Source organism: Nelusetta ayraudi, unplaced genomic scaffold (genome assembly GCF_046127955.1).
Source record: "Nelusetta ayraudi isolate G7.1 ecotype Tasmania unplaced genomic scaffold, CSIRO-AGI_Nayr_v1 ptg000011l, whole genome shotgun sequence".
Lineage (NCBI taxonomy): Eukaryota > Metazoa > Chordata > Actinopteri > Tetraodontiformes > Monacanthidae > Nelusetta > Nelusetta ayraudi.
Window position 1 is genome coordinate 28,496,540 of NW_027466061.1, and position 24,174 is coordinate 28,520,713.

The 24,174-nt window shown below is 47.2% G+C and overlaps 2 protein-coding genes and 1 long non-coding RNA gene across 4 annotated transcripts in view; 2 read left to right on the forward strand and 1 right to left on the reverse strand.

The window, feature by feature from the left end:
* Positions 1–24,174, reverse strand: part of LOC142885716 (uncharacterized) — a 229,733-nt gene that overhangs the window by 92,610 nt on the left and 112,949 nt on the right. The window lies entirely within an intron of this gene.
* On the forward strand, positions 35–5,687 carry znf346 (zinc finger protein 346). Its single transcript, XM_076022440.1, has 7 exons — positions 35–192; positions 1,784–1,887; positions 2,677–2,766; positions 2,973–3,123; positions 3,214–3,453; positions 3,545–3,644; positions 3,728–5,687. The coding sequence occupies exons 1-7, from the start codon at positions 129–131 to the stop codon at positions 3,879–3,881; spliced, it is 903 nt and encodes a 300-aa protein (XP_075878555.1). The 5' UTR covers positions 35–128; the 3' UTR covers positions 3,882–5,687.
* Positions 6,728–24,174, forward strand: part of LOC142884260 (uncharacterized) — a 48,769-nt gene continuing 31,322 nt past the window's right edge. The window contains exons 1-3 of one of the 2 annotated variants that reach the window (XR_012926158.1): positions 6,728–7,014; positions 12,533–12,640; positions 13,648–14,134. This is a non-coding gene — a long non-coding RNA (uncharacterized LOC142884260). Of the gene's footprint in view, positions 7,015–12,532; positions 12,641–13,647; positions 14,135–24,174 lie in introns of those variants that run through there. The other variant, XR_012926157.1, reaches the window with a different exon arrangement.

A 24,174-nucleotide genomic window follows, 5' to 3' on the forward strand; every position in this document is an offset into this window, starting at 1 on the left:
ACACGTTAAAAACTTGGTCGAATTTGACTTTTGCCACAGAAAACTTGAAAACCAACACTAGGGGCTTTTTCACCTCCATTCTCGCATCGGCACGGTCGCGCAGGCGCACTGGCTTGCCGCTAGCTTCAATGGAAATGGCCGTCGCGATGCAGACTGGGGATTTTCCTTATTTACCTTCTGGGCTGGCGGAGGGTATGGCATGTGCTAATATATCCCTTTGGGGAAGGAAAGAGCAATTTTTTTTAATTTTTTTTCATCTCCGTCTGTTTCGCAGTGCGATATTATGAACAGTTGGGGTTAATATATCACCCAATTCCACTGTTAGCTTTAGCTTGCTTCGAGCTAACCTTAGCCTGCGTTACCTTTTCAATGGGGAGAATGGCTAAGCTATGCCAACCCGAACTAGCGGGGAGCCTGCGCGGCTCCAAGGTCGATCGGAGCACGTCTGCATCTGATGCTGGTTCAGGGGGACTTGGGCTTGTTTCCGCTGGCTGGGTTCCGTCTGTGCAGGAGGACGGAGCGTGGTCTTATCATGTATTTTTGCGCATGTGTATGCCTCGGTTATGTTTATATGCAGGATTGATCCTGAGCGCTTGCGGTAACTTCACCTCGTTACACATGTATAAATAACCAAAGAAAGCAGGTTACTCCAAACCGAGTCACAAGTCGCGGTGCATAGACATTGAACTAAATGGAAAATCACCGTTCGCAACTCTTTATTTTGCGTGAGCTTGTCTGCCACCTCCTCCCCCACCAGATATCGCTGCAGTTTGCTTGACTCTCTCAACCCCAAAGTGCTGTGGACGCCCGCTGCCCAAACACTATTAAGTCGGTTTATGTAACTTTATTTTGCACCAAAACAGTTAGCATAGTTTTGGGCCATCAGTTTTCTTTTGTAATCAGTATTCTTGATGATAAATATTCATGTTTTTTTAGAGGTGAATTTCTTCATGTCAGCTTGAAATGATGAGATCTTGATGTGCACAGCTGGAAAATGTTCAATTCTGCATCGGAGTTGTGCCAGTGTTGTATGGTATTCAGTCTAGCGGCTTGTAATTTAAATTTATGTGAACTGCTTGTTCTTAAATAACAGTAAAATGTGTTCAAAATTTGTTGTTGAGTGTAAATTCAATCTCTTTGTCACCCGAGAAACACGTTAAAGGTTAAAAAGAGATGCTCCATGCGGGACTGGAGTCGTGTGTCACTCTTTCTCCACCTTGCCGTGTAGGTTCAGGTGTCAGAAGCTTTTGCATGTGTCAGAGAAGAAAACGTCGATCAGTCAATATCATGTTGCTTACTGAAAAAAAAATCATATTGAATATTGTGCAAGCTTTTGAAACTGCTAAGCAAAGTTTTTGTTTTTTTTTCCCTCCAATCTTTGAACCTGGCACACACGCATGGAATGTTGCACGGATCCTTAGGATTGGTTTCACATGTCCTTGTGGGTCACAAGTCCGTACCGAATATGTTTGTCAAGGTTCTCAGTCGTCCAGACTTTCAGTGTTGAGCTGTACGTTTCACATTTTCGTACAGAATGTCTCTTCAGTTCATAGAGCGAATGTTCAGAAAGGAGAATTTGGATGAAACTTGAAATTTGTGTGACTCTTGATGTGAACCATCTTGCATTCCTCGGTTGTGTTGAATTAAACTGCTACTACTCCTACTACCACCACTACTACGACCTCTCTTTAAAAGAAGCAGAGTTTGCTTCTTTTGCTGTGTTTGTAATGTCCATGTCTTCCCAGAGGCTGTAGCCTGATGCTTCTGTTTCTCCTCTCTGCAGTGAATAAGATGATAAAGGAGCACGGCGACCTGTTTTCTGACTCGCAGTGTAAAGTGTGCAGCGCCGTCCTCATTTCTGAGTCTCAGAAGTTGACTCATTATCAGGTCAGTGAGTCCACCGTCTCAACGTCTGGGGACGATTCTGCAGCTGCTGCACTCAGTGATCAGTCCGGAGCTGCATAATTAGTAGCTGGAAGGTCATTAATTCCTGTTTGGTCGGCAGCATCACGAGTTTTAAAGCAACATTATATATTTGTTCTGTACTGTTGGAAATGTTTTGTGTGTGTTTACATGACTTGTAACAGGGCAGGGAGAATCGCAGTCCTATTGTTTAAGACAGCGTCCCCTACTACAATAATATAGAACTGAAGAATTTTGGTTTGCCTTTTGTCATCTTCTCTATTTTCCCTCTGCCAAAAACAACATGATAACGTTTCTTTGGCATCGTCTGCCGTTAGGAAACGACAGAGGCCAGTCAGTTATTTATAGGCAGGCGAGAGCCATTAATGTTGTTTTGTAAAGTGCCACGAAGAGATTACTGTTCACATAAGACAGTACCAGCGAGTCAGCCAAAGTTATACAAGCCAGCTGGTGGCGCTGTGTCAGTGCTGTCATTCTCCCTGTTATAAAATATCAAAGGATTGTAAAATTATTACTTCAAGCCAAGGTTGAAGTAAACAGATTTAAATTTTACTTTTTTTTAACCAGCCTCAACACAGGAAGCAGGTGTGTTCACCAGATTTTAAGAATAATAACATTTGTTTTAATTGTTCATCCATTCTACAATTTTATTTTCTTAGCAGTTGAAATGCTTGTTGGGAATTTATCTGTGTGGCACTGCTGGGAAAGAAGTTATTTTTTAATTATTATTGTTATTATTATTATTATTCTCAGAGCAAGAAACATGCCAACAAAGTGCGACGTTACCTTTCCATTAGAAACGACGCTGAGCCAGAGCAGAAAAAGCTGAAGCCGTCGACGCCGGTGAGTGAACACAGCACCAGTTAGACGCAGCAAAACAAACACGTCTGGATATCTGCTCAAATCTTATGTTCTTCAACATGTTCAATTTCACAACCCTCGAGTTATCATTGAACAAGCTGAGGCATCCAGTTATCAAAATAAGCCAGTTTTAGTTCTCAGCAGACTCTCAGAGCCGTCCACCTCATTTCCTTGTGTGTGTTTATTAGGCAAACTGTAACAACGGAGACTCGGACCGGTTGAAGGGTTGTCATATTTGCAACATGACGTTCACCTGTCCGATCGTGGCCCAGTCTCACTACCAGGGTAAAGTTCACGCAAAGAACCTGAGGATGAAATCCGTCGACTTTAAGATCCCAGGTCAGTACGAACCGTCCAAATTCATCCAAAGTGTTCCTCTTGATGAATTTGGGAGTGTAATACATCATGATCTATTTGTCCCTTGAACAGTTGCCTCTCAAAAAACTTCAGCACCAGCAGCCACACCGAAGAAGATGCCAGCTGAGGATCCCGGCAGCGGGATGGAGACGGGCGGCGGCGACGGAAACAACTCAGACCGTTTCTGCTCCATCTGTCAGGCATCGTTCAACAACCCGCTGATGGCCCAGCAGCACTATGTGGGCAAGAGGCATCGCAAACAGATTACCAAGCAGAAACTGATGGAGACGTACGGCCCGTCATCAGCACCAGGTCCCAACACTGCAACCAACACCATCCCCATGTAAATTAAAAAAAAGTTACCTGTAGGTCTAAAATTTGCACGTTCTGTACCTGCCGACAGCTTCCACACTGAAGGGCTACCAGTGCACCGTCTGCAAGATCGAACTGAACTCCGTGGAACAGTACCAGTCTCACATCAGCGGCGCCAAACACAAGAACCAGTACGTAACACCCTCCACCTTGTGCGTCTCGCGTGCCAAATGTGTGGGGCTTATTTTCTTTTTCGTCGTTCCTGTTTTTCCAGAGTGAAGAAGTCGAGCCTGAACCTTGCAGAGGGCCAAGACGCAGCCGAAGAGTCAGGAAATGATTTTCCTGCTGCCGACAGCCAGGACAAATCTGCTGACAACGAGTACATGTCGGAGGACACGGAGTTCCTAGAGGAGTACCAGTACACATAAGGCTCAGGTTTGGAGGGTGTTGAGATGTTGGACAAACAAACAGCCCCTTTAATATCTGCCTTCATGGTCCTCCAGCTCCCCAGTCTCTTCTCACCGCTCCGTCCGTCCAATAAAACATCTCCAAACTGGTTTGACAGAAAGTTGCCCGGCTGAAGCGCAGCATCAAATCCTACCACTAGATGTCTCACTCGACCCATCAAGCGTTTGCAGCAAGTCCAAATTCAGCATGACGGCTGCGTTGTCCATAACGTACAATTAACAAAATAACCTCTTGCTTTCGAAACTGCCGAAACTTTGCAGCACCTCAAGTGTAGCTGGAACATTTTTCAGTGACTGGTGAAAGATGTTTCCTTCCACCAACACACAGAAAGGCATGTGTTGTAGAGGCGAAACGCTCAAACAAAGTGTTTATTCAGCCTCTTGATGCAGCAGCTCTAAAAGGGCAAACACACACGTATGTTTCCTTCACCCCAGCTAGCCGCCGTTCACCCTCACTTTACTGCTTCCTGGCTCGTCGGGTTGCATACTCTTAAACCAGTTTGATCATGGAAACCGGACCACGGCGGAAACCCTCTAGACCCCATCTCAGACGTTTGGTACCTAAACATTTTGGTTCACCCACTGAAAAGGTTCAAAAGTGCGCTTTTGTTTATTTGTTTTTTTGTTTTGTTTTTTGTAGCGCTTTTCAGCTTTGTTTGTTGAAAAATGTTTTCACGAGTTGAACTTTTTGGTTTTGTTTGGTTTTGTGTTTTTTAGCTGTAAAAACACATCTTTTATATAAAACCATTTCCTGTAAAGAAAGCCAAGGACTTTTTTTGTCTTTGTTCATTTATTCTTAATTATGGGTAGGTCACAGATATTGTGGTAGCTGGTGCAAACTGCGTGTTTAAACTTCAGGTGTGTCTTTAAATGATGTACCAGCTGTCCAAAAAGTCAGAATACAGAAGTTCAATAGCAGCAAAAAAACAAACACACTAATAAAAGACCTAAATTATTGTGTAACTCACACTAGCAGAATGTTTCTCCTCGAAGGGAGATAACAAAGACAGACAGACGATCCAGCACAAATGGTCTATCACACGGAGCCTTTTGAATGTTTCTCATGTTTGCTGAAGGAAGCTGTGACTAAAATCAAGAAGCTGCTGCTGGAATCTTCTGGACTTTGTCAAAGAGAAAGCTGAAGAGGACAGTTGACCAATATTTGTACCAACACTAATGAGTAAAACTGAATCCACCACAGTATAGTATTGATGTTGTTATTGCAATTAGTATTTTTGCTTCAGGCAGAACAAATTTACAAGTTTACAATCTCATGCCATTTTATAAAGATGGCTATCTCCTGTTTTGCAGGATTTGTTTTTTCCATTATGTTTTTTTTTTTTTTTTTCTTGCAGAGTGGAAATACTGTTCCCACTGAGTCGGGCTTTACAGGCTCCAGAAGAGACTTTCAGAAGCCCTCTGTAATTACTGTCAATAATAGAGATGTTAACAGAAAATTTCCAACAGTGATGTCAAACTAGAAAGTGATGTCAAGATGACGTTTTTTGTCTTGTTTTGTTTTTAATTATTTTCAGTCCGTTAATTTGATATTATAGGAGTGAATGTCTTCGACCTTTTTGACATGAAAGGGAGATAAAATAATTTATATGAGGGCTCGTGCACTTCGTTCAAAAGGAGGAAATGGCCTTTTTGTTTTTAACCATCATTCATCTTGTGGTAGACGTTCTGTGATTTCCAGGTCCTCCCAATACGTTCAGTCAAACTTGACATTCAATGCAGCGTAAAATAAAGACGTGCTTGACAAGTATCCTTTGGGTTGTTTTTAATCTGAACCAGCTGCTTTTATTCAGTGGCGCCTGGGATGTCAGGAGTGGAAGGAAGAATAAATCAACTCAGCAGATCTCCAGAAAACACCTTATTTGCAAACTTCCGGACTTTCCAGTAGTTTGTGCTGAAACAACGTTCTCAGAGGGATGCCTTTTTCTGACGTCACAATAGGCTCACAATGGAGACTGTATTTATTTTATTTTGTTTTGTTTTGTTTTTGTCAAAACCTGATTGTTGCCGCGTTGGTTGGGGTCTTTATTGAGACGAATGGCTGCAGATTTTCCGGAGGATGCTGCTCCCTCTCTCCACATGATGGCGCACTTTACCCTGAGAATACCAGTCAATTCCCTCAACTGACCTGTGTTTGGGGCGATGCACGGCTTTTCCTTCCCATTTATTTGTAACGATCTCTACGTGAACAAGAGGAGCTCTTCTTTCTTGAGTGTTGAATTTTAAAGCGTGGCCAAGAAAAGTCCTCAGCAGCATTATCCTATGTAAATCCTCCTTCAGCCTTGTTAAAATGCTTTTAAAGTTTTAATAAAGCTTGGCAGTGGGGCTCGTGAGCGTATGGCCTCACGGCACACAGTAAGAATCAGGCTTGTGTGTCATAGTAGGGCAGACAGGAAGATTTGTCTTGGTCCTCTTCACTCCCAATACTGCTTTACCCTTTTTGTGATTTGATCAAAAGAGGAATACCAGCACTGATCATAGTATTTTCCTTCAGACATACTGTATCATATTTACACTATCCTCTTATGCAAGACGAGCCAGATGAATGCATGTGTATAATAAAAGCTTCTACCCCTTATCCGAGGTTGCCACTGTGGATGGATACAGAAAACTAACCTGGTCAATGTCTGTGCTCTTGTGTTACGGTATGATGAAGGGCATTTGACAAGCTCATGTTCTTGTGGTACACAAGGGCCCCACATGTGAGTTTTACATATCAAAATGCAAGAATTTGTTTTTGTCTTTTTCCTCATAGAATTTTTTTTATTATTATTTATTTTTTAACATGTTTATTTAAATTTGCAATCAGTAAGTGTTCGAAATACAGTGACTCCTGTGACGTCACTCTGATTTTGTCAGAGTCAAAACGTTCCATTTTAACAGACTGTTGTCGAAGGCCACAAAGTCCGGATACAAAAAAAGAGAAGGGTGATCGGCTAGCTAGCAGAAGCGCTAAAACAAACTTTAGCGCAAGGCTAACGCACACTATGCGGTGCGATTGTTTATCGCCAGAGGGGACGCTGTTGGATGCAGATGAACAGTTAGCAAAGCTGAATTTTGGATAAATTTGACACCGGTGAGTTATTAAACTTCCCGCTTCTAGCGGGCGTATCTTTTTCTAGGTCGACATGAGACTTGTTATGACCATTTTTAGTGTACCCAATGGCGTTGCTTATGGGTGGAAACGCTAACCGAGTCAATTGGGATACTGTGTCAGTCAGTGACAGTTCAATCAGTTTGATGTTTTTCTCTTTAGTTCTGAGAAAAATGTCCAGATTGTACCTGCAGCACGGGCTCTGTTGTGTTGTGTGCGTGGCAACATAATGGAAAGTAACGGTTTTTAAGTAATTTAAAACAAGAACAACAACAAAAACAACACAATTTAGAAATAAAGACACTCAGTAATGTGGACCTGACCGATGTTTACCAAATCAAATAAGTGTTCGCAGCTTTGTGTTATGGGAGTTGTTGTTGTTGTTTTTTAACAATGTCGTGGAAAATGTGAGCAAGTCAGAACAGTGTGCTTATGTTTACTGTGACATCTTACCCTTTCCAAATGCTAATTGTTTACTGGCTCGTTACCCAATAGATCCAAATAAGGAAAACAGAAACATTAGGAAATTAGAAAACATTCAATGTGAATTTCCAGGTTCAATCTGACATGGAGACCATTTATGTGTATTCCACTGATATGTAAATGTGCCCTAAAAATCCAGATTAAAACCCACAGCTCATTTGTCTAATAGACTCTATTGTAGTGAAAATGTAGTCACACAGTTCTGTTAAAAGAGTGAATGCAAAGTGTGGACTCCCCGATCATCTGTTGCTTCTCTTGGAAACGGTTGAAGCTGTTCCAGAGTACAGTGATAGGTCATGTGGAGGAAATTCAGTACAGTACGGCTTTGCTTTCCTCTGGTGTCTCGTTCCATTTCCTGTGTCAGCCAGTGTGTTCTGGAGATCAAAGGGGGAAAAGAATCAATCCCATGAAGGCGCTGAAGGTTTTTATGGCGTCTGATCTTTGCCTCATCTGTCTGGAAACAGTTTCAGATTCACATCTCCAATCTAAAAGGAAACATCACAGTGTCTGAGCCGGCTTTATTCGCTCGCACAGAGGCAAAGGACTCAGGAAGTGAAAGTTAGAAACCTTCAAATGTCTGAGGTAACCGGAGATATGTGAAGCTGGCTGGGTTAATTTTCTTCCATTATTTTTTCCTGCTAAGCCAGACAGCAGGGAGCTGATGAATGTGTCTGACATCACGGTGTAAGGATTATAAAAGCAATCCTTGATTTCCGTCAGTTTATGCCACATCTCAGCTGAGGAGAATGAATTCAAGTCTGCACAGACCAGTGTATGGGCGGGGGACCCTTCATGACCCTGCTCCCAGCAAAGTGCTGCACTCCAGAATTGGCGCTAGATACAGTTCTGTTTGTCTTCCACTGGGGGGAAACCGACAAGCAGATCACGCTGTCATCGTACCCAGTGGGCCGCTGCCTTTCCCATCAGCCGCCTGTCAGCAGGCCACTTTGTTACTGACCGGTGGGCCAGGTAGGAAACACCTGCAGCTGTCGACGGACGGCTGAGGAGGCGGGGCATGTGCTAGTGCGAGTTTTTGATCGTTATTTTTATGTGTGTGCAAGAAATAGTCCATCTTTATCACCCTATTTCCAAAAAGGCCAATATTCAGAATAATTTGTCCCCTCGCATAAAGAAATGCGACACCATTATTCCTTCACATGAGGCAATGAACAGATTCAAATAGCTGTTACGCTTATCATTTTTAGCGTGGATGGTTTTCCCTCCTTTTTTCATGAGTCTCTGCTACACTGCAGTCATGTTGTTTTGCCATATTGGTGGTTTTATTAGAATTCATGTACTGGAGAGAAAGAGAGAGAGAGAAGGAGAGAGAGAGGGAGAGAAGTTGGCTGTCTGCTGCAGGTGGCCTCATGGTCGGATTACAAGTGAAAGTGGCACATACACTCGCACGCATGCACACACACAAAAACACACACGCATACCAACACCGTTTCTCCATCTGTCACAAGAATTAAAAGTAATCCAAAGGAATTTTCAGATGGCATGGAAGGAGGTGTGCGTGTGTGCGTGCGTGCATGTGCATGTGTGTGTGTGTGTGTGTGTGTGTCAGAGTGCCAGAGCAGCTGGGAGGAGGAGGTTAAACCTGCAAGCAGGCTGCTGGGACAGTAAGACACCTGTTTGAACCCCCCCCCCTCCCCCTCCCCCAACCACCCTCCCTCCCCCCCTTCCCCCGACACATGATATGTGGGAGCAGGAGGGTGAGGATGGGGGGAGAGGTGCGGTGCTGGGGGGCGAGAGAGACAGAAAAAGATGGAGGAGAAGGAGGTGAAGAAAACAGCTGGAACAACTGACTGTTTCCGTTTTGTGTCTCTGCCCTCTGATTTGTCGGAGTTCTTCGGGACAGACTGCAACATCGGGCTCATTGCAGGCTCGTCGCTGTGAAATCACGATGTCCCGCTGCAGTCGGTGTCCCGATACGTGTTTTCCACCGACTTACATTTGTCAACATCTGGTTCTTGCTGCTGCCGTCGCTGCCACGTTTGTTTGGCTGCTGTGTCACGTGGTTGAGGCTGTGCAGGCACTCGGGGGGGCGGGGGGGAGGTTCGGACGTGCACAGGCTTCTGCTTCCCATTTTTCTCTCTGGGGCCTATTCCGTTTCTCGAAGCCAGTCGGAGGAGTTGACTTAGTTAATGAAATCAGGGAACGACGTCGCCTTGTCAGCGCCAGCGTCTTGTTATCCCTCTAAACCTCCTGGTGGTTTCCTCTGTGATTTATCTGAGTGTTTGTCTGAGCTCAGGCCGCAACTCTCAGACGACAGGTGAGCAGTTACGCTCTGGGGCACGTCTGGTTGATATTCTAACCTATTGCACTTTCCCAGGGTGAGGACTCCCCAGTGGAAACACATTACTGCCTCAGCGGCCCTCCACCACCACCGCCACCTCGTCCATCCGTCCATCCGCTCAGGCTTTGATCCTCAGTGTGAAGCAGATCGTAGCTGAGGCTCACTGGAGGATCGCCGCACCGTGTTATTTTGTCTTAGAGAGGCAGAGGGGACGGTAATCTCTGCCAAAACATTCATTCTGGCTGTGTTTGCGTAGTGCAAGAGCTCAGTGGGGTGCAAGCTAACATGAAAAACTCCAACCAGGGTTTGTGAGTTACCGTTAAAGAAAGGTAAACAAAGACAGCAAGGTCGGAGCAAGGGCAGAGCTTCGGATCACAGTGTGTTACAGTTGGCCATGTTACAGTTGCATGTTGTCATTAGCCTCATTAGCCCTCACTCTCAGTCAGAGCAGTGCACTCTGAGCTAGCCTGTGCGTGAAGGTGCAGTGAAAGCGTCTGCACAGGCAGATCTTGCAGGAAAACTGTTGATTTAACTTTCTCTTGCCACTAAAAATGGAAAGTTGCTGAGAAATATTTTGAATTGTGGTTTTCATCTTGTGAATTCTGTCACTGTTGAAATTCCGACTGATTTGGACATTAATGCATCGTGTGCTTAATTACGACAAAGGACAGGAAGTGATAAACTACTGGAGAAGCAGTTTAACAAACCTTCATTATTCCAAAGTTTTGTTTCATTTTCCTTTGTTTTTGTTTTTTTTTACTGTGTGTTTGCGTTATTTGCATCTAGAGCTTGTAGTTTGTTATCCGTATGCATTTCATTCTTCCTCACAATCACATGACATGAACAAGTGAAAGCTGCCATTTCTGCTTCCCCCAGGTGGACAACTAACTAATGTCACCCATCCAATTAAACATTGATTGAAAGGAAAATTTTCTTCCCACTTAGACTTTGCCAATAAATAACAACAACAACAACAACAACTCATTTCCGTTACATACAGACATTTTAATCGGGTCTCAGATTGAAATCCCTCATGAAACCATTCGTGTGCATTTGAAACAACACAAGTGAAAATATCGCAGCAGCAGAGAAGGAGCTTCGCGGAATCCTAAAACACAATGACTTCCTTTCAGCAGCTGGAAGGCCGGTGGTGAAATGAAGCCTTGTCTCAGTCCGACACCTCTGTTGAGTCTGACTTCTGACCTCTGGCCAGTTAAGGAGGGACGGGTCACTGCTCCCCGCCGCTCCACAGGATGACGGTCAGCGGATGTCCAATAACTGCGCCGGTGTCTCCTCCTGACCTGTGTGGGAGGAAGTCATCAAGTTCCAAAAGACGGACAAACAATTTTAATTAAGCAGAAAGTCAATTAAACTTTCCCACCTGGGAGATTCTGGTTTACTGCATCCGGACCCTGAACCACTTCTGCTCCATCAAATTCCCCAAGACTCCCTTCGCTCTTTTTTATGATTGTGCAGTTTTTCTGTGTGCTTTTCGACCCTTTGTGGTATCACAAAGTGTGCGGTTACCTTATTCATAGAGGATAGTGTCAGGAGCCCCAGCCAGGTGTTGGCTCCAGCCTTTATGCTGCCTTGTTTTCTCTTCTTCCAAACATGTGTAAGGTCCAACATTCTTTCCGCACAAAAAAAGTAAAAGCAATATTAAACCCCGGTTCAATTTTACGTGACATTTTCCAAACATATCATTTAATTTGACAAACAAATTCTGCCCACATAGTGGTTGAAACTGAAGTCTCCCCTGTTATTTTTCTAGAAATGGCTCCTGTAAAATCTCAGTTTCTAACGGTTAAAATGAGGGTTTGTTTTTTTTTCAAGTCTGTCTGACCCGCCTGGCTGTGCAAGGAAAGAAAAATGTGGATTTCTGTTTTAAAAATTAGATCCGTTCAGTTTGTTTCCTCGTACGCAGCCTGCGTGTCCACCTCTGCTTCAGAGACGCCAGGAGCTTTTGTGTTTCAAATCAGGACGGATAAAAGAGCCTGTTGGACTTCAGGGTCTTGCTCAGGGATTTTTTTCCAAGGCCGAGGGGATCTCTGGCCTCTCAGCGCTGACAATCGGCGGCTTCTCTCGTTTCCTCCCGCCACACAAAACCCCCTCTGTCCTCCTGTGTTCTCCTGAGGAGAGAGTTCGCCTCCTGAGGCCGAGGCAGAGCCACCTGTGAGGCAGGAGTTCTCCTCCAGGAGGAGGAGACGGCGGCTGCATGAATCGCATCTTTAAGGGATCAGCGTTTCATTTTCTTGGATTAAAAGTTTAAGAAATATAAAAGTGATGTATGGGTTTTGGAAAATTTTACGCATTCTACACTCCCAAAGACAAATTCCTCATGTTTGAGAGTGACCCATTATATACAGCTTGCTCAGATAAGAGGCTTATGTTCCTCTGAAAAGAGAAGCAGGAAGTGAGGGATGATGGGACGGAGGAAGGCAGGAAGGATGAGGGGATCCCCGATGCGCCGCACCTCGTGAGATCTGAGGAGTCTGAGAGGGTTTAGAGGAAGTGAGAGCTGAGAGGAACAGAGAGGCTCATGGGAGGTTTTTGGATTTGTGCAAAGAAGAAAAAAAACCTTGTCCGCTTTAGAAAAACGCGGCAAAACCAATCCTGCAATCTCTCAATTTGCCCCTGAAGCCACCAACCCTCAAAAATTGCAACAAGATTCTCTTTGCCAACATCCACCAACAATGATCTCCGTCTTTGTCCTGCCAGTGAACGTCCCAGGAAAAGAGGAAAGTCCATCCGTCTTCTGCTTGCTGCTGCCCAAACCATGAAATCGCCCCTGCGTGATGTCAGCGGGGGAACTGCTACCTCTACCAGGTTAGCCCCAGCACCTCCAGCCAGAGGTTGGGATTGTTTCTCTGAACGTGATCTGGAAGGTCTAATGTTGCTGGATGTGTTTGGAAACGGTTCCTTTGTCCTGCTGTGTCTCCAACACGTCTGAGACGTAACCATCGGTCTCAGCGTTGGCTTGACGCTTTTGTTTTGTTATTCTTTTTTCTTCCATTGTTTTCACCCGGCTGCCAAACTCATTACATTTAATGAAGCTAAAGAGCGAGCTGTGCGACCGAGGGCGGAGCGCCAGAGCGAGCGCCCTCCCGCCATCCCCGTCCCTCCGACTCCCAAACATTTTGCTTTGCCCTAACTCCTTGGCGACCTCAAAGACAAACTGTGGGTTTAAGGAGCAGACAGGCAGACGGTCGGAGCGGGGGACCAGTCAGACTGTCGGGCGGTGGAGCGGCCGGGCCGGCAGACAGGCTGGCGGTGGGCGTCTCTGCCTTAACGAGGCCTGACAGCTTCCATGCAGGCTCATGCGACAGTGAAAGGGAGGATCAGCGCAGATTGGGAGCGTTTGATGTTCAGAGTGGCGCTGGCGTTTGAAGGCCCCGCTCGTTTCTGGCCCGTTGTTTGCTTTTTAAAGTCGTGTTGTGTCAGCCGGGCCCAGCCGGGCCGGCACTGGGGCAGTGGGACCGTTCCGCTAACTCGCCGTGACGGAGAAAAACAAACCACCTGACCTCCGCTGGCCCGCGGGCTCTTAGACACCGGCGCTCGGTCCAGATTGCGAGATTACCCAACATGCTCCGTGTTTTTGAGGGGGGTCGCTACATACAAGAGTCTCATTCTTTATTGTGCTGCCGGAAGAGTGCGACAACTTTTTTTTTTTGTGGCATAAGCCAGGAAATCCTGAGTTGGCGTGCCGGCCTGGACGCTGCGTCCATTGTCTGGACACTCGTTCACTGCTCCCATTGATGCTCTTCATCCAGCTGTAAAATCTGGTGTGGTGCTGAAATGTATGTGTGTGTGTGTGTGTGTGTGTGTGTGTATAGAGGAGGTGTGGGCAGCCTGATGCAGCCCCTCTGAAAACAAGATGTCACCTCCCCCAGACGGGCCGGAGTGGGCCCGCAGCACCGCGGGGATAAAGAACATGCCGTGTTTGCTTCCTGCGCGCTGCTTCCTCTGGCTGCAAGGCCCAATCTTTTTTTTCTTTTTTTTCCCGCGATGTGTTTCCTGCCCCGCGCCAACGACACTCCTCCTGTGCAGCGGGGGGGCTCACATTAGCATAGCTGGCCTCTGCAGGAACGCCGTCAGCATTAACACACGCTTCCTGTTGGAGGTGATTTCCTGCATAATGTGTTCCTCCCACCACCACCACCACCCCCCCCTCCCCGCCCCCCCCAAACCACTCACCACCACCACCCCACCTCCACTTCACAAAACAGTAATGACGCATTAACTTTCCTCCCTATAATGTTGCTGCTGTTATATCACCAAAGGATCCATACATCTCAGAGAAATTCACTCCTGTCTTACGGAGGAATTTTCAAAGTGTCATTTTTTTTATTTATGCTGTAAACTGGAAAAAAGTGGAAAAACTTCAGAGTCAAGTAAGGTAGTGGTGAAACGTCTCGGATTCTCTCCGTTTTCAGACATTTACTTTTTCATCTCAGACCTCCAGAGATTCATCATCACTGTGTATGTCTGGAAAACAGCATAGTCACCCCCTCTGTTTACAGTCTCCTGCTAAAACTTTGGTATTTGTCCCAAACATGGTATGAGTGCCCTTTGTGACATCACAAGCACAGATTATTAGAAAACACCAGTGAATTTTTCACAATGTAGAGCTCTAACAGTCGGAACAGGACGTCAGTGGTGTGCCGACGACTGCATATCATCCCAAAAGTGTTTTTTCCCCCCTCTTTAAAAGTATAAGTTCATTTGGAAGGCCCGAAGTGGTCACACTAGCCCTCAGGAGACTGTGATTCATTTTCTTCCCCTTTACACTTTTTGCATAGCCGTATATGAACACTATTTGAAATACAGTAGGAAGTCGCACATGCTTGCTCGCACACGGGTGGTGGACAGATCTCGCAGCGTGCCAGGACCTGAGAGGAAACATATTGGAGCGCTGGTCCAGCTACATATTTTGGATATCAGATCAGGTTTCAGCCCCTCGGCCCTGCAGGGCCGGATAGATTTGATTACGGCAACAACCGCAGGCCAAATCTAATTAGCACATTATTCACAGCAGGATGTCAGCCTTGTGTTTTGGCATGAGCCGTGACGTCTATAGTGTTTCATGGTCATCGGAAGGAAGCCGGTGACCCCTCCGCATCCCTCTTAATGGTGTTTGTGCTGCCTGGTGGGAGTGAAGGAAACAGAAAACCACAGATTTCAGGATGTGGAAGCTTGTTTCAGCGGCCACCGCAGTGTTGGAGGCCAGTGAAACCCTGCAGGAGTCCTGCTGACTGCTGGAGTGCAATAAAGAAAAGTTTCAAAAAAGAGAGAGAGAGGAGAAAAATATTTAAAGGCACAAATTGTTGATGGCAAGCTGTTTTGCATTGTGGTTCAGTTTACAGAAATAAGGGAAATAAGAGGAAAGAAAGAGGAACACAGTAATTTCTGGAGATAATTTGGCATTTTCCGTCCAACTAATGTTGGAAAGAAACTGTATGATTTTAAAAGAAAGAAGAAATCCTGCAGAATTATCAGGTAGATGTTTTAACCAGGCTGCATGGTTGTCTGAATTCTGAAGTTTCATCTTTAAAAGTCTGAATTGTTATCAACCAGTCGGAATGACGAACGGAATAAATCGGCGTCGTTCAGGGGGACCCAGGCGGGAAACGGGTTCAGCCGTGAGCGGAACCAGGAAGCTGCTGCCGGCCTGCAAACCACTTGCGAAGGATTCTGGCAATTCGAAGGTGGAACAAAACAGCAGTTTTACACTCTGGGATGGATGCCGGCCGTCTGTTAGGAAGTGCCTGCTGGCATCAGGCAGACGCACAGCCGGAAGAGGTTCCGGCACCCGGCGGCGGTGGTGTGGAGACGGCAAGCTGAGACTTCCTGAATGGGGCTTAGCAGTAGGTGAGTGGGCACAGTGGCGTGGCTTTACTGCTTGACTTGGCCATATCCTGGCTGAAAGGGAAGTGCGGCTGCGTCACACAATTGAAACATTACCAGGGATTTGGGTTTTTTTTGCTCATTGTCCGCGTTGAGCCCGTCGCTCGACTTAAGCGGGCCGGCTCGTCGGCCGGTCACTTCCTACCGGCGACGCCCCCGGACCACCCAACACCTCAGATTAGCTTTGCTGCCTTGGCTGTGCGACGACCCTCAGTCGGGCGGAACGCGTCGGCGTAAACAGCAGGATTTGGGTCACTTGAATCCCCCCCCCCGTCAATACGCTGGTGGGCCGCGACCGGGCAGAATGTGTCAAATTAGCAGAGCTGCGCATAAATGCGAGCCACGTGGTCGCGTCCGAGGTGGAGAGCGACTCCTCACAGGGCCCACGCCAGGGAACCTTGAGGTTCTTGACCCCAGCTTGTGATGTCATGTGACGTTCCTCTTGGTTTGGGGTCAGAGGTCGACATCTAGCTTTCTTTGCCTGACTGATGTGGCCGACCTTTTTGCCCGTGCACTTTCATAGCCCCTCGGCCAGGAATTTGCAGACTGATCACTTGCTGCGGCTGAAACTTGTTTTCTCGTCTCCCGTGAGCCCGTTCTTTTTCAGTCAATTGTTGGGGGGGAAATAAATGCTGGAGGTTCATTGATACACTATATTACCAAAAGTATTTGCTCACCCATCCAAATGATCAGAATCAGGTGTCCTAATCACTTGGCCTGGTCACATGTGTATAAAATCAAGCACCCGGGCATGCAGACCGATTTGTGAAAGAATGGGTCGCTCTCAGGAGCTCACGGGATGCCACCTGTGCAACAAATCCAGTCGTGAAATTTCCCCCATCCTCAATATTCCACAGTCAACTGTCAGCTTATTATAAGAAAATGGAAGAGTTTGGGAACAACAGCAACTCAGCCATGAAGTGGTAGGCCACGTAAACTGAGGGGGCAGGGTCAGCGGATGCTCAGGCGCAAAGGTGCAAAGAGGTCGCCCACTTTCTGCACAGTCAATTGCTGCAGAGCTCCAAACTTCATGTGGCCTTCAGATCAGCCCAAATACAGTACGCAGAGAGCTTCATGGAATGGGTTTCCATGGCAGAGCAGCTGCATCCAAGCCATGCATCACCAAGTGCAATGCGAAGCGCCGGATGCAGTGGTGTAAAGCACGCCGCCACTGGACTCTAGAGCAGTGGAGACGCGTTCTCTGGAGTGAGGAATCACGCTTTTCCATCTGGCAATCTGACGGACGAGTCTGGGTCTGGAGGTTGCCAGGAGAACGGTACATTTGGGACTGCATTGTGCCAAGTGTGACATTTGGTGGAGGAGGAATTATGGTGTGGGGTTGTTTTTCAGGAGTCGGGCTTGGCCCCTTAGTTCCAGTCAAAGGAACTTTGAATGCTTCAGGATACCAAAACATTTTGGACAATTCCATGCTCCCGACCTTGTGGGAACAGTTTGGAGCGGAACCCTTCCTCTTCCAACATGACTGTGCACCAGTGCACAAAGCAAGGTCCTTAAAGACACGGATGACAGAGTCTGGTGTGGATGAACTTGACTGGCCTGCACAGAGTCCTGACCTCAACCCGATAGAACACCTTTGGGATGAATTAGAGCGGAGACTGAGAGCCAGGCCTTCTCCACCAACATCAGTGTGTGACCTCACCAATGCGCTTTTGAAAGAGTGGTCAAACGTTCCCATAAACTGCAAAAGGTGGACCGACATCATATTGAACAGGTTAGGAATGGGATGGCACTTAAGTTCATATGCGAGTCAAGGCAGGTGAGCAAATACTTTTGGTAATATAGTGTATGTGACGTAATGGTTGATGGCACACTGTTTGAAAAATAGGTCACGGGGGGGAAAAGAAAATCAAACCTGACTGAACAGCTTCGACCTTGAGGTCAGGCAACATCACGTACAGCATTCAGTTCTGGGCCTTTGGGGCCTTTGGGGCCTTTTGGCCTCTGCAAATGTCAAAGGTCAAACATACCAAACTCACCTTTTCTCCGACAACTGGAGCTGCGATCATAACTGAGAGACGACGCGCTCGCTGGAATTTTTCACCTGAGGCTGCACCTGGCGACTGCCAGCCTTCAGAAAAGTATGAAAGATAACAACCTCTGATTTATTTGTATTGTGCCGCATCATAATGTCAGTAAATACAGAAGTTCCTCCTTCCTGGTTGTTTTAATCAGACTGTAGCCACAACAATGATGAAGAGCATGGCGCCTGCTGATGCTGCTGCTGTCTACAGAGTCTGATTAGTGGCCTTCCTGTAGATTCAGCTTCCTATGGAGGCGTCTCAGCTTCTCCTCAGCCTAGCGTGCAGGGTGGATGGGTGGGAAAGTTGCCGGGTGGGAACACATCGCTCCCCTGTTCTCCTCCAGGAGCCGCTCGCTTCGCCTGCGTGTTGTTTGGACACGAAGACCTCGCAGCTGCCACATGTATTTGAGGGCCTCAAAAATGGCTTGCAGGGACATGTGACCTCCTGGTTCAGAGGTCAAGGTTCAGTGAGCCCAGCCTCACCTTCCCACCCCGACGCCGAGGACAAAGCTCATATTGAGTCAAGGCCTCAGAGGCTGAAGGGGCCGGGAAAGAGCGCGTCCAGATTCCAGGGAGGCTGTCCATTTTAAATACATGAAGATCAAATTCAAAGGGACGAGGAGGTGGAAGGAGGTGTGTGGAAGGAGGTGGGTGCGAGTTCCTAGTGACACAGGTGTCTTCCAAAACACCATTCAGTTTAATTAATACACTGATGGCATGTTGAGCGCATCAGTGCAATTCACACGGACAAATACCATGAATACTCAGCAAACTGTTCACCCACCACCAGCCAATGCGGGCTTCTGCATGATGGAATCTGCAGTTCCTCTGCTCTTGTTTTTTTTCCTCACTGAGATTAATGAACCTGTCGGCACCAGGCCAGAGGTGTCGACAGGTGCCGACACAAATATTATTTTGCATGATCCGACACCCCTGCTCCCAGGAAATGAACCGATGTGATTTAAAGTCAAACTCACACCTGCGTTTCACATTTTCCATCTGTTTTAACTGCATTTATGTTTTCATTGATAGGGGAAAATAAAAACAACACAGGTTGATTGCACGCATGCTTGCCTGCACACCGTTCTCAACAACTCTCACTCTCTCTCACACACACAGACACACATGGTCTCTCTCTCCCTCTCTCCCTCTCTCTCTCTCTCTCTCACACACACAGACACACATGGTCTCTCTCTCGCTCTCTCTCGCTCTCTCTCTCTCTCTCTCTCCAGCTCAGTGTAAAGATGTTTTCAGCTGTTGCTGCTGGTCGTATAAGTGACTCTTTGTTCCCTAAGAGCTTTGGACCCTCCTCCCCCTCCGCCCCATCCTGCTGTAGTACACACACACACACACACACACGCACCCCTGTGCCCCCAGCCGCCCCTCTAAACCCACCGCTTCCTCCCACTTCCCCTCAGTCATGTCAAAATAAGGCTGTTTTTCACGCTGATCGCTCGGCCCAAACAAACTCTGTGAATGCAATTCCCGATGAGAACCAGCGCCGGCGAACTCTGTCGCGGTCTGTATGACAGACCCCAGCACTCGTCCTGTTATTATACTTACCTGCGGCTGAACCTGGTGGGATGTGCTTCAGACAAGCAGGATCTGCATCATCAATCTCGCCGCTCCTGGAGTCGTGATATGAGCCCTTGGGCTGTCTCACTCTCAGACTGCACTGTTTGTCCAGGGTCGATATGCAAACAGTATAAAATGCCAGAAGCGGCACCAGAAACAAACTCCCTTCATATATTTGTGTCTCCATTACGGGCGATTATCTCCCTGCACCTGCTTCTCCGGCTGGGATCCCGGACTTGGCCGCAGCGGCGGAGCAGTAAAATTCTCACTGGCGGCGCTCCAAAGCCTTTTGTGTGACAGTCCGTCTCTTCCTGCGAGCGCCGTGCAACCAGATCCTCAGATCTCCCCCCCCCCCCCACCCCCCCGGCCTTTTGTTCCTGCCGCTTGTTTCCACTGTCAACACGCCGCTCGAAGGAATTAGGGGAGAGCCAAGTACCTGCTGCATCTCGGGAGGCAGCGGAGCAGCCGGAGCACAATCAAAGCCTCGGCGAACAAGTCGAGTCAAGCTCCCTCCAGCTTCAGCCGGGCCGGCGGCGGCGCACGTGCACGTTGGGGCGGCGTGCACGTGCGCGTGCACATGCTCGCTCACCGGGCACCTCATGAGCAGGGAAGCCGACGTCTGTCTCTGCTCATGAGGTGCAGAGAAGCCGCAACTAATTATCCTTCTCTGCGCACAAACACTCACCTCACTGTTTTTTGTTTTTTTTTGCTTCAAAATGAGTTTCAGATTTGAAAAAGTTAACATTGACGAGATGCCGCTTTTAAAAACGTCATTTTCTGCATCAGGTTGTTTTTACAATTTACTTCTTTGACAGGTTGATCGCTTGACACTAACATAGTTGCACGTGTGTCTGTATAAGTATTTGTTTAATTCCTTTGAGTGGTCTTCCTCGGGCAGTGCGCAACCACACACACACACGCGCACACACACGCGCGCGCACACAGAGGTTCACACTCCTGTCGCAGTCTTCCTGTGCTGTTGAAAAGGCCGTCTGTATCTGGGTGGGAATTGCCGCCGGATCGTTCCGCCATGAAGGACGCCTCTGTGCGTGTGCGTGTGTGTTTGTGTGGTTTGTCTGCGTTGCAGGAAGCACTTAATGCAACGTGTGTGAGATTTATTTTATTTATTTTTCTCGGAATAAATGTCGACGCTGAGTGAAATGCAAGACTGTTGTGAAATGTGAAAGATTCATTTTAAGTTTTTGGCACCATGAGAGCAAGTTACAGTTTTTGGTCCAACAAACAACAAAGAGGATCTCTTTTTTTTTTTGTTTTCGTTTATATTATGAGTAAAAAAAAAAAGAACACGGGGCATTTCAAATAATCTGCTACTCCTCTACCAGCAAAATGCAAATAAACGGATTCCTGTATTTAAATGCTAGATAGAATATTGCAAAGTTTCTCTCATCAGCGCACATCTTCTTCTTCCATTTTGTGTGTGTGCGTTCGTGCGTGCGTGTTTTCTCTCAAACCTCTCATTTGTTGTTTTGTGTGTCTTCGTGGTTCCGGATCCGTATTGAAACATTCACGCACATTCCACACTGGGCCTTAACGAGGCAAATTAAATCTTGTTTTTGATTCCTCGGGAAGTGAGCAACTGGTGTTGTGCCGCTGGAGGAAGTAAATAAAATTGTGTGAGACAGTTTGGGATGATTTAGTGGAGACCGAGGCCTCGTCCACAAGGAAGCGGGTACGAGGTTATTTGTTTTTACAATTGTTGGCAGTGTGGGATTTTTTTTTTTTTATATCTAAATTGGCTTTCTGTCCACACGCGAGAGTTTCAGGTCACTTAGATTGCAGCTTTCCATCCAGGATGAGGATTTTCACAAATCCGTGCCGTGGCTGTTTGTTGTTGTTGGTTTCGGTTTGTCTCTCTCGGTGGACAAAGTTGTCGCCGCCACGTCTATCTTCGTGACTTACACTCAGGCCTATCGAGGAAACGAACCACTCGACTCCGGCCCGAGCAGCCGGGGTCGGCGGGTGAGTCACAAACCTGGGGATGCTGGGTAAACCGGACAAACAGACGCTCACAGTCCAGAGTGAGTTTATTCATTACAGAAATATCTGGGAGAAGGGAGGGAGGCGACGCCGCCACCGAGAACATTCGGCGGTCAGACGGAGACACTGCGCGTCTGTCCTGATGAGTGCGTGGCAGCGAGCTCTGACGCTGCTGGTTCCTCCCGCAGAATACAAGCCGCAAAATGAAAAGGCTCCACTCGACAATCAGCCGAGGACGTAGAAATTGATGCATGAAGACGCATTAAGTCCGGGAGAGCAAACCGCCGCGGGGGCATTCAATTTATTTAACTGAGCAGACGTCGAAAGAAAAGGGAGCGAAATTACCTGCAATCAGCGGTTTGGCATCTGGAGAAGCTTTTGGCAATGGTGTCTTGCACATTTTATATATTATAGGTTCCGCTTTTTTGTCCTGGCAGGAAACTTTCCTTTTCTGTTCCACTGGTTCCATCAACAATTGATCATCGGAAATACGTCTCCATTGTCCAAGTCTGCAGAACCGGAGCACAGCGGTTATATAACCAGGACTGCTGGTGATGGAATACGGCACAAAAAAAAAAAGACATTTAAAATATTTTAACGTGCTCAATAAGCAAATCAATTGAGAATTTTTTTACGGACCTCTAAGATTTTTAAGCCAAAAAGAAATTCTGTTATTTTCTCCGAAAACCGAACCGCGTCTAAATTTGACCAAACTCCGTCTGTCAGTGAAGTGATGGAAGATAAACGAGGGTATAATAGTAACGAGGAGAAGGAGATTCTTCATTCCTCGAGTGCTTTGGAAAATCACAGTTGCTGGACAGGCACAACAAACAAAATTAAAAAAAAAACTAAAACAGGCCACAAAAGTCTCAACGAAGGCAAAAAGTCTGAGTCTCTCAGATTCTGCACGTATGTCTCGACTCTCAGGGTCATTAAAGGTCAGAGATGTAGCCATGAAGACTTTAAAATGAAATCACCAACATCTTAAAAATCAATAATAACCACAGCGTATAAAACCAGAACAGGCTGCCCAGTGTTGACTGGTGTTTACTAGACAAGCCGAGTGGCTTCATTCAGCACCTGGACGTCCCGAAGACGCTCAGACTAAACAGTTTATTTTTATGAGGCTGTGCCTAATTTTTAATGCCGTCTATGTTGAGTTTTTGTCTTGGACGCGGCAGCGGGAAGTCGAGGAAGTGCAAATTGCTTCCTGAAGCCTCGCGATGGCCTTCCTGTTTCCTTCCCGACGCCAAGTTCACTATTCAGGGCGGAGGTGGCAACAAAACAACCTCCGGCGCCACCTGCGCTGCAGCGAGCTCATAATGCTCGGCTTTCTTCCGTTGCAGCTTCAGGCGCTTCAGGAATGAAATGATTTCAAATATACACATACACATCTATTTGACCGACTCGCCAGGTGGTTTTTGCCCCTGCAGTTGCACAGCGGACCCTACTTCCCACCTCTCCACGACCCCTCGGTGGCGTCTTTTGACGCACTTACTCCATAATTTGCCGATTAATGCGAGGCAGATGCATGTAATGCTTCTGTGTGCGGAGCTGGCCGACCTCAGCGGCAGCGGGAGTGCTCAGGCTATGAGATAATGCCAGAGAGAGGCCAGCCTGGGACTAACACTGCCACTGCTGTGTGTGTGTGTGTGTGTGTGTGTGTGTGTTTGTGTGTGTGTGTGTGTGTGTGTGTGTGTGTGTGTGTGTGTGTGTGTGTGTGTGTGTGTGTGTGTGTGTGTCCAGAGTCACACTAAACCCCAGCAGCGGATGTTTTACATCCCCTTTACGCTCAATTACCGCCTCTCAAGGTCACAGATATCTGGCCAAGATAACTTTGCGAGCGCTCTCGGCCAACTGCAGCCACAAATTTTTGGCACTTTGGTTGAGTTTTTTTTTGTTGTTGTTGTTGGGTTTTTTTTTTTTTAATAATTTTGCATCTTTGCATTTCAACATAGTCACGCTCGGCTGTTTTCTCTCGTAAAAAAGCCGTAACGAGCAACGTATCCCGGTAGCGACGGGACAGCGGCCCCGACGAAGCGCCGTAAAGGTTGCTGTGGCGGCGCTCCTGCAGCGCGGTCTGAGGGACGCATTGTTTCTTGGCTCGCTCCTGGTCGTCCAAACTCCCCGTGACTCGCTCATTAGATCCATAATGCAGGGAGCGTCCATAAAGCTGTTTGCGTTGCACTATTTGTTCGTCCGTGATCACTTAACGGCCCCTCAAGGGAACGTACAGAATCTGAGATGTCCAAAAAAATCAGTGTGACTCGAAACTGTGTGTGTGCGTGTGTGTGTGTGTGTGTGTGTGTGTGTGTGTGTGTGTGTGTGTGTGTGTGTGTGTGTGTGTGTGTGTGTGTGTGTGTGTGCATTCCAGCCAGGCGACTCGTCCGGCCTCTCCGGATCTCGGCGCAGCGCGTCGCTCTAATCCTGCCTTCCTGTTTTGCTGCAGGAGAAGTGAAGTGGAGAGGAATTGGCGGATCTGATAATTAGCCTGATAACAGCCGCAGTCAGTTTACCTGGAAGAGGGCAGGCGAGGAGAAAGTGACCGACACGCTGAGGTCGCGGCGGGCGGCGGGCGGCGGCGGATTGAATTGCAACACGACGCCGCGTTGGGTTTCCTCCTGATGTCGAGCGGAATCCCGGTCCTGCAGGGCCAGACTGCGGTCGCCATGTGCAGAGATAAGTGGGAATTATCCGGCCGCCTGGCAGGATAACAGCGTTCCGGTCTGAAAACAGATTCTCGGGGCTGATGATAAGCAGCTTTGCCTAATTTCTCCCAGTGAAAAAGTGAAAGGGTTAGATTGTGTGAGCTTTCGCGCTCGCAGGGCACACAAACAGATGC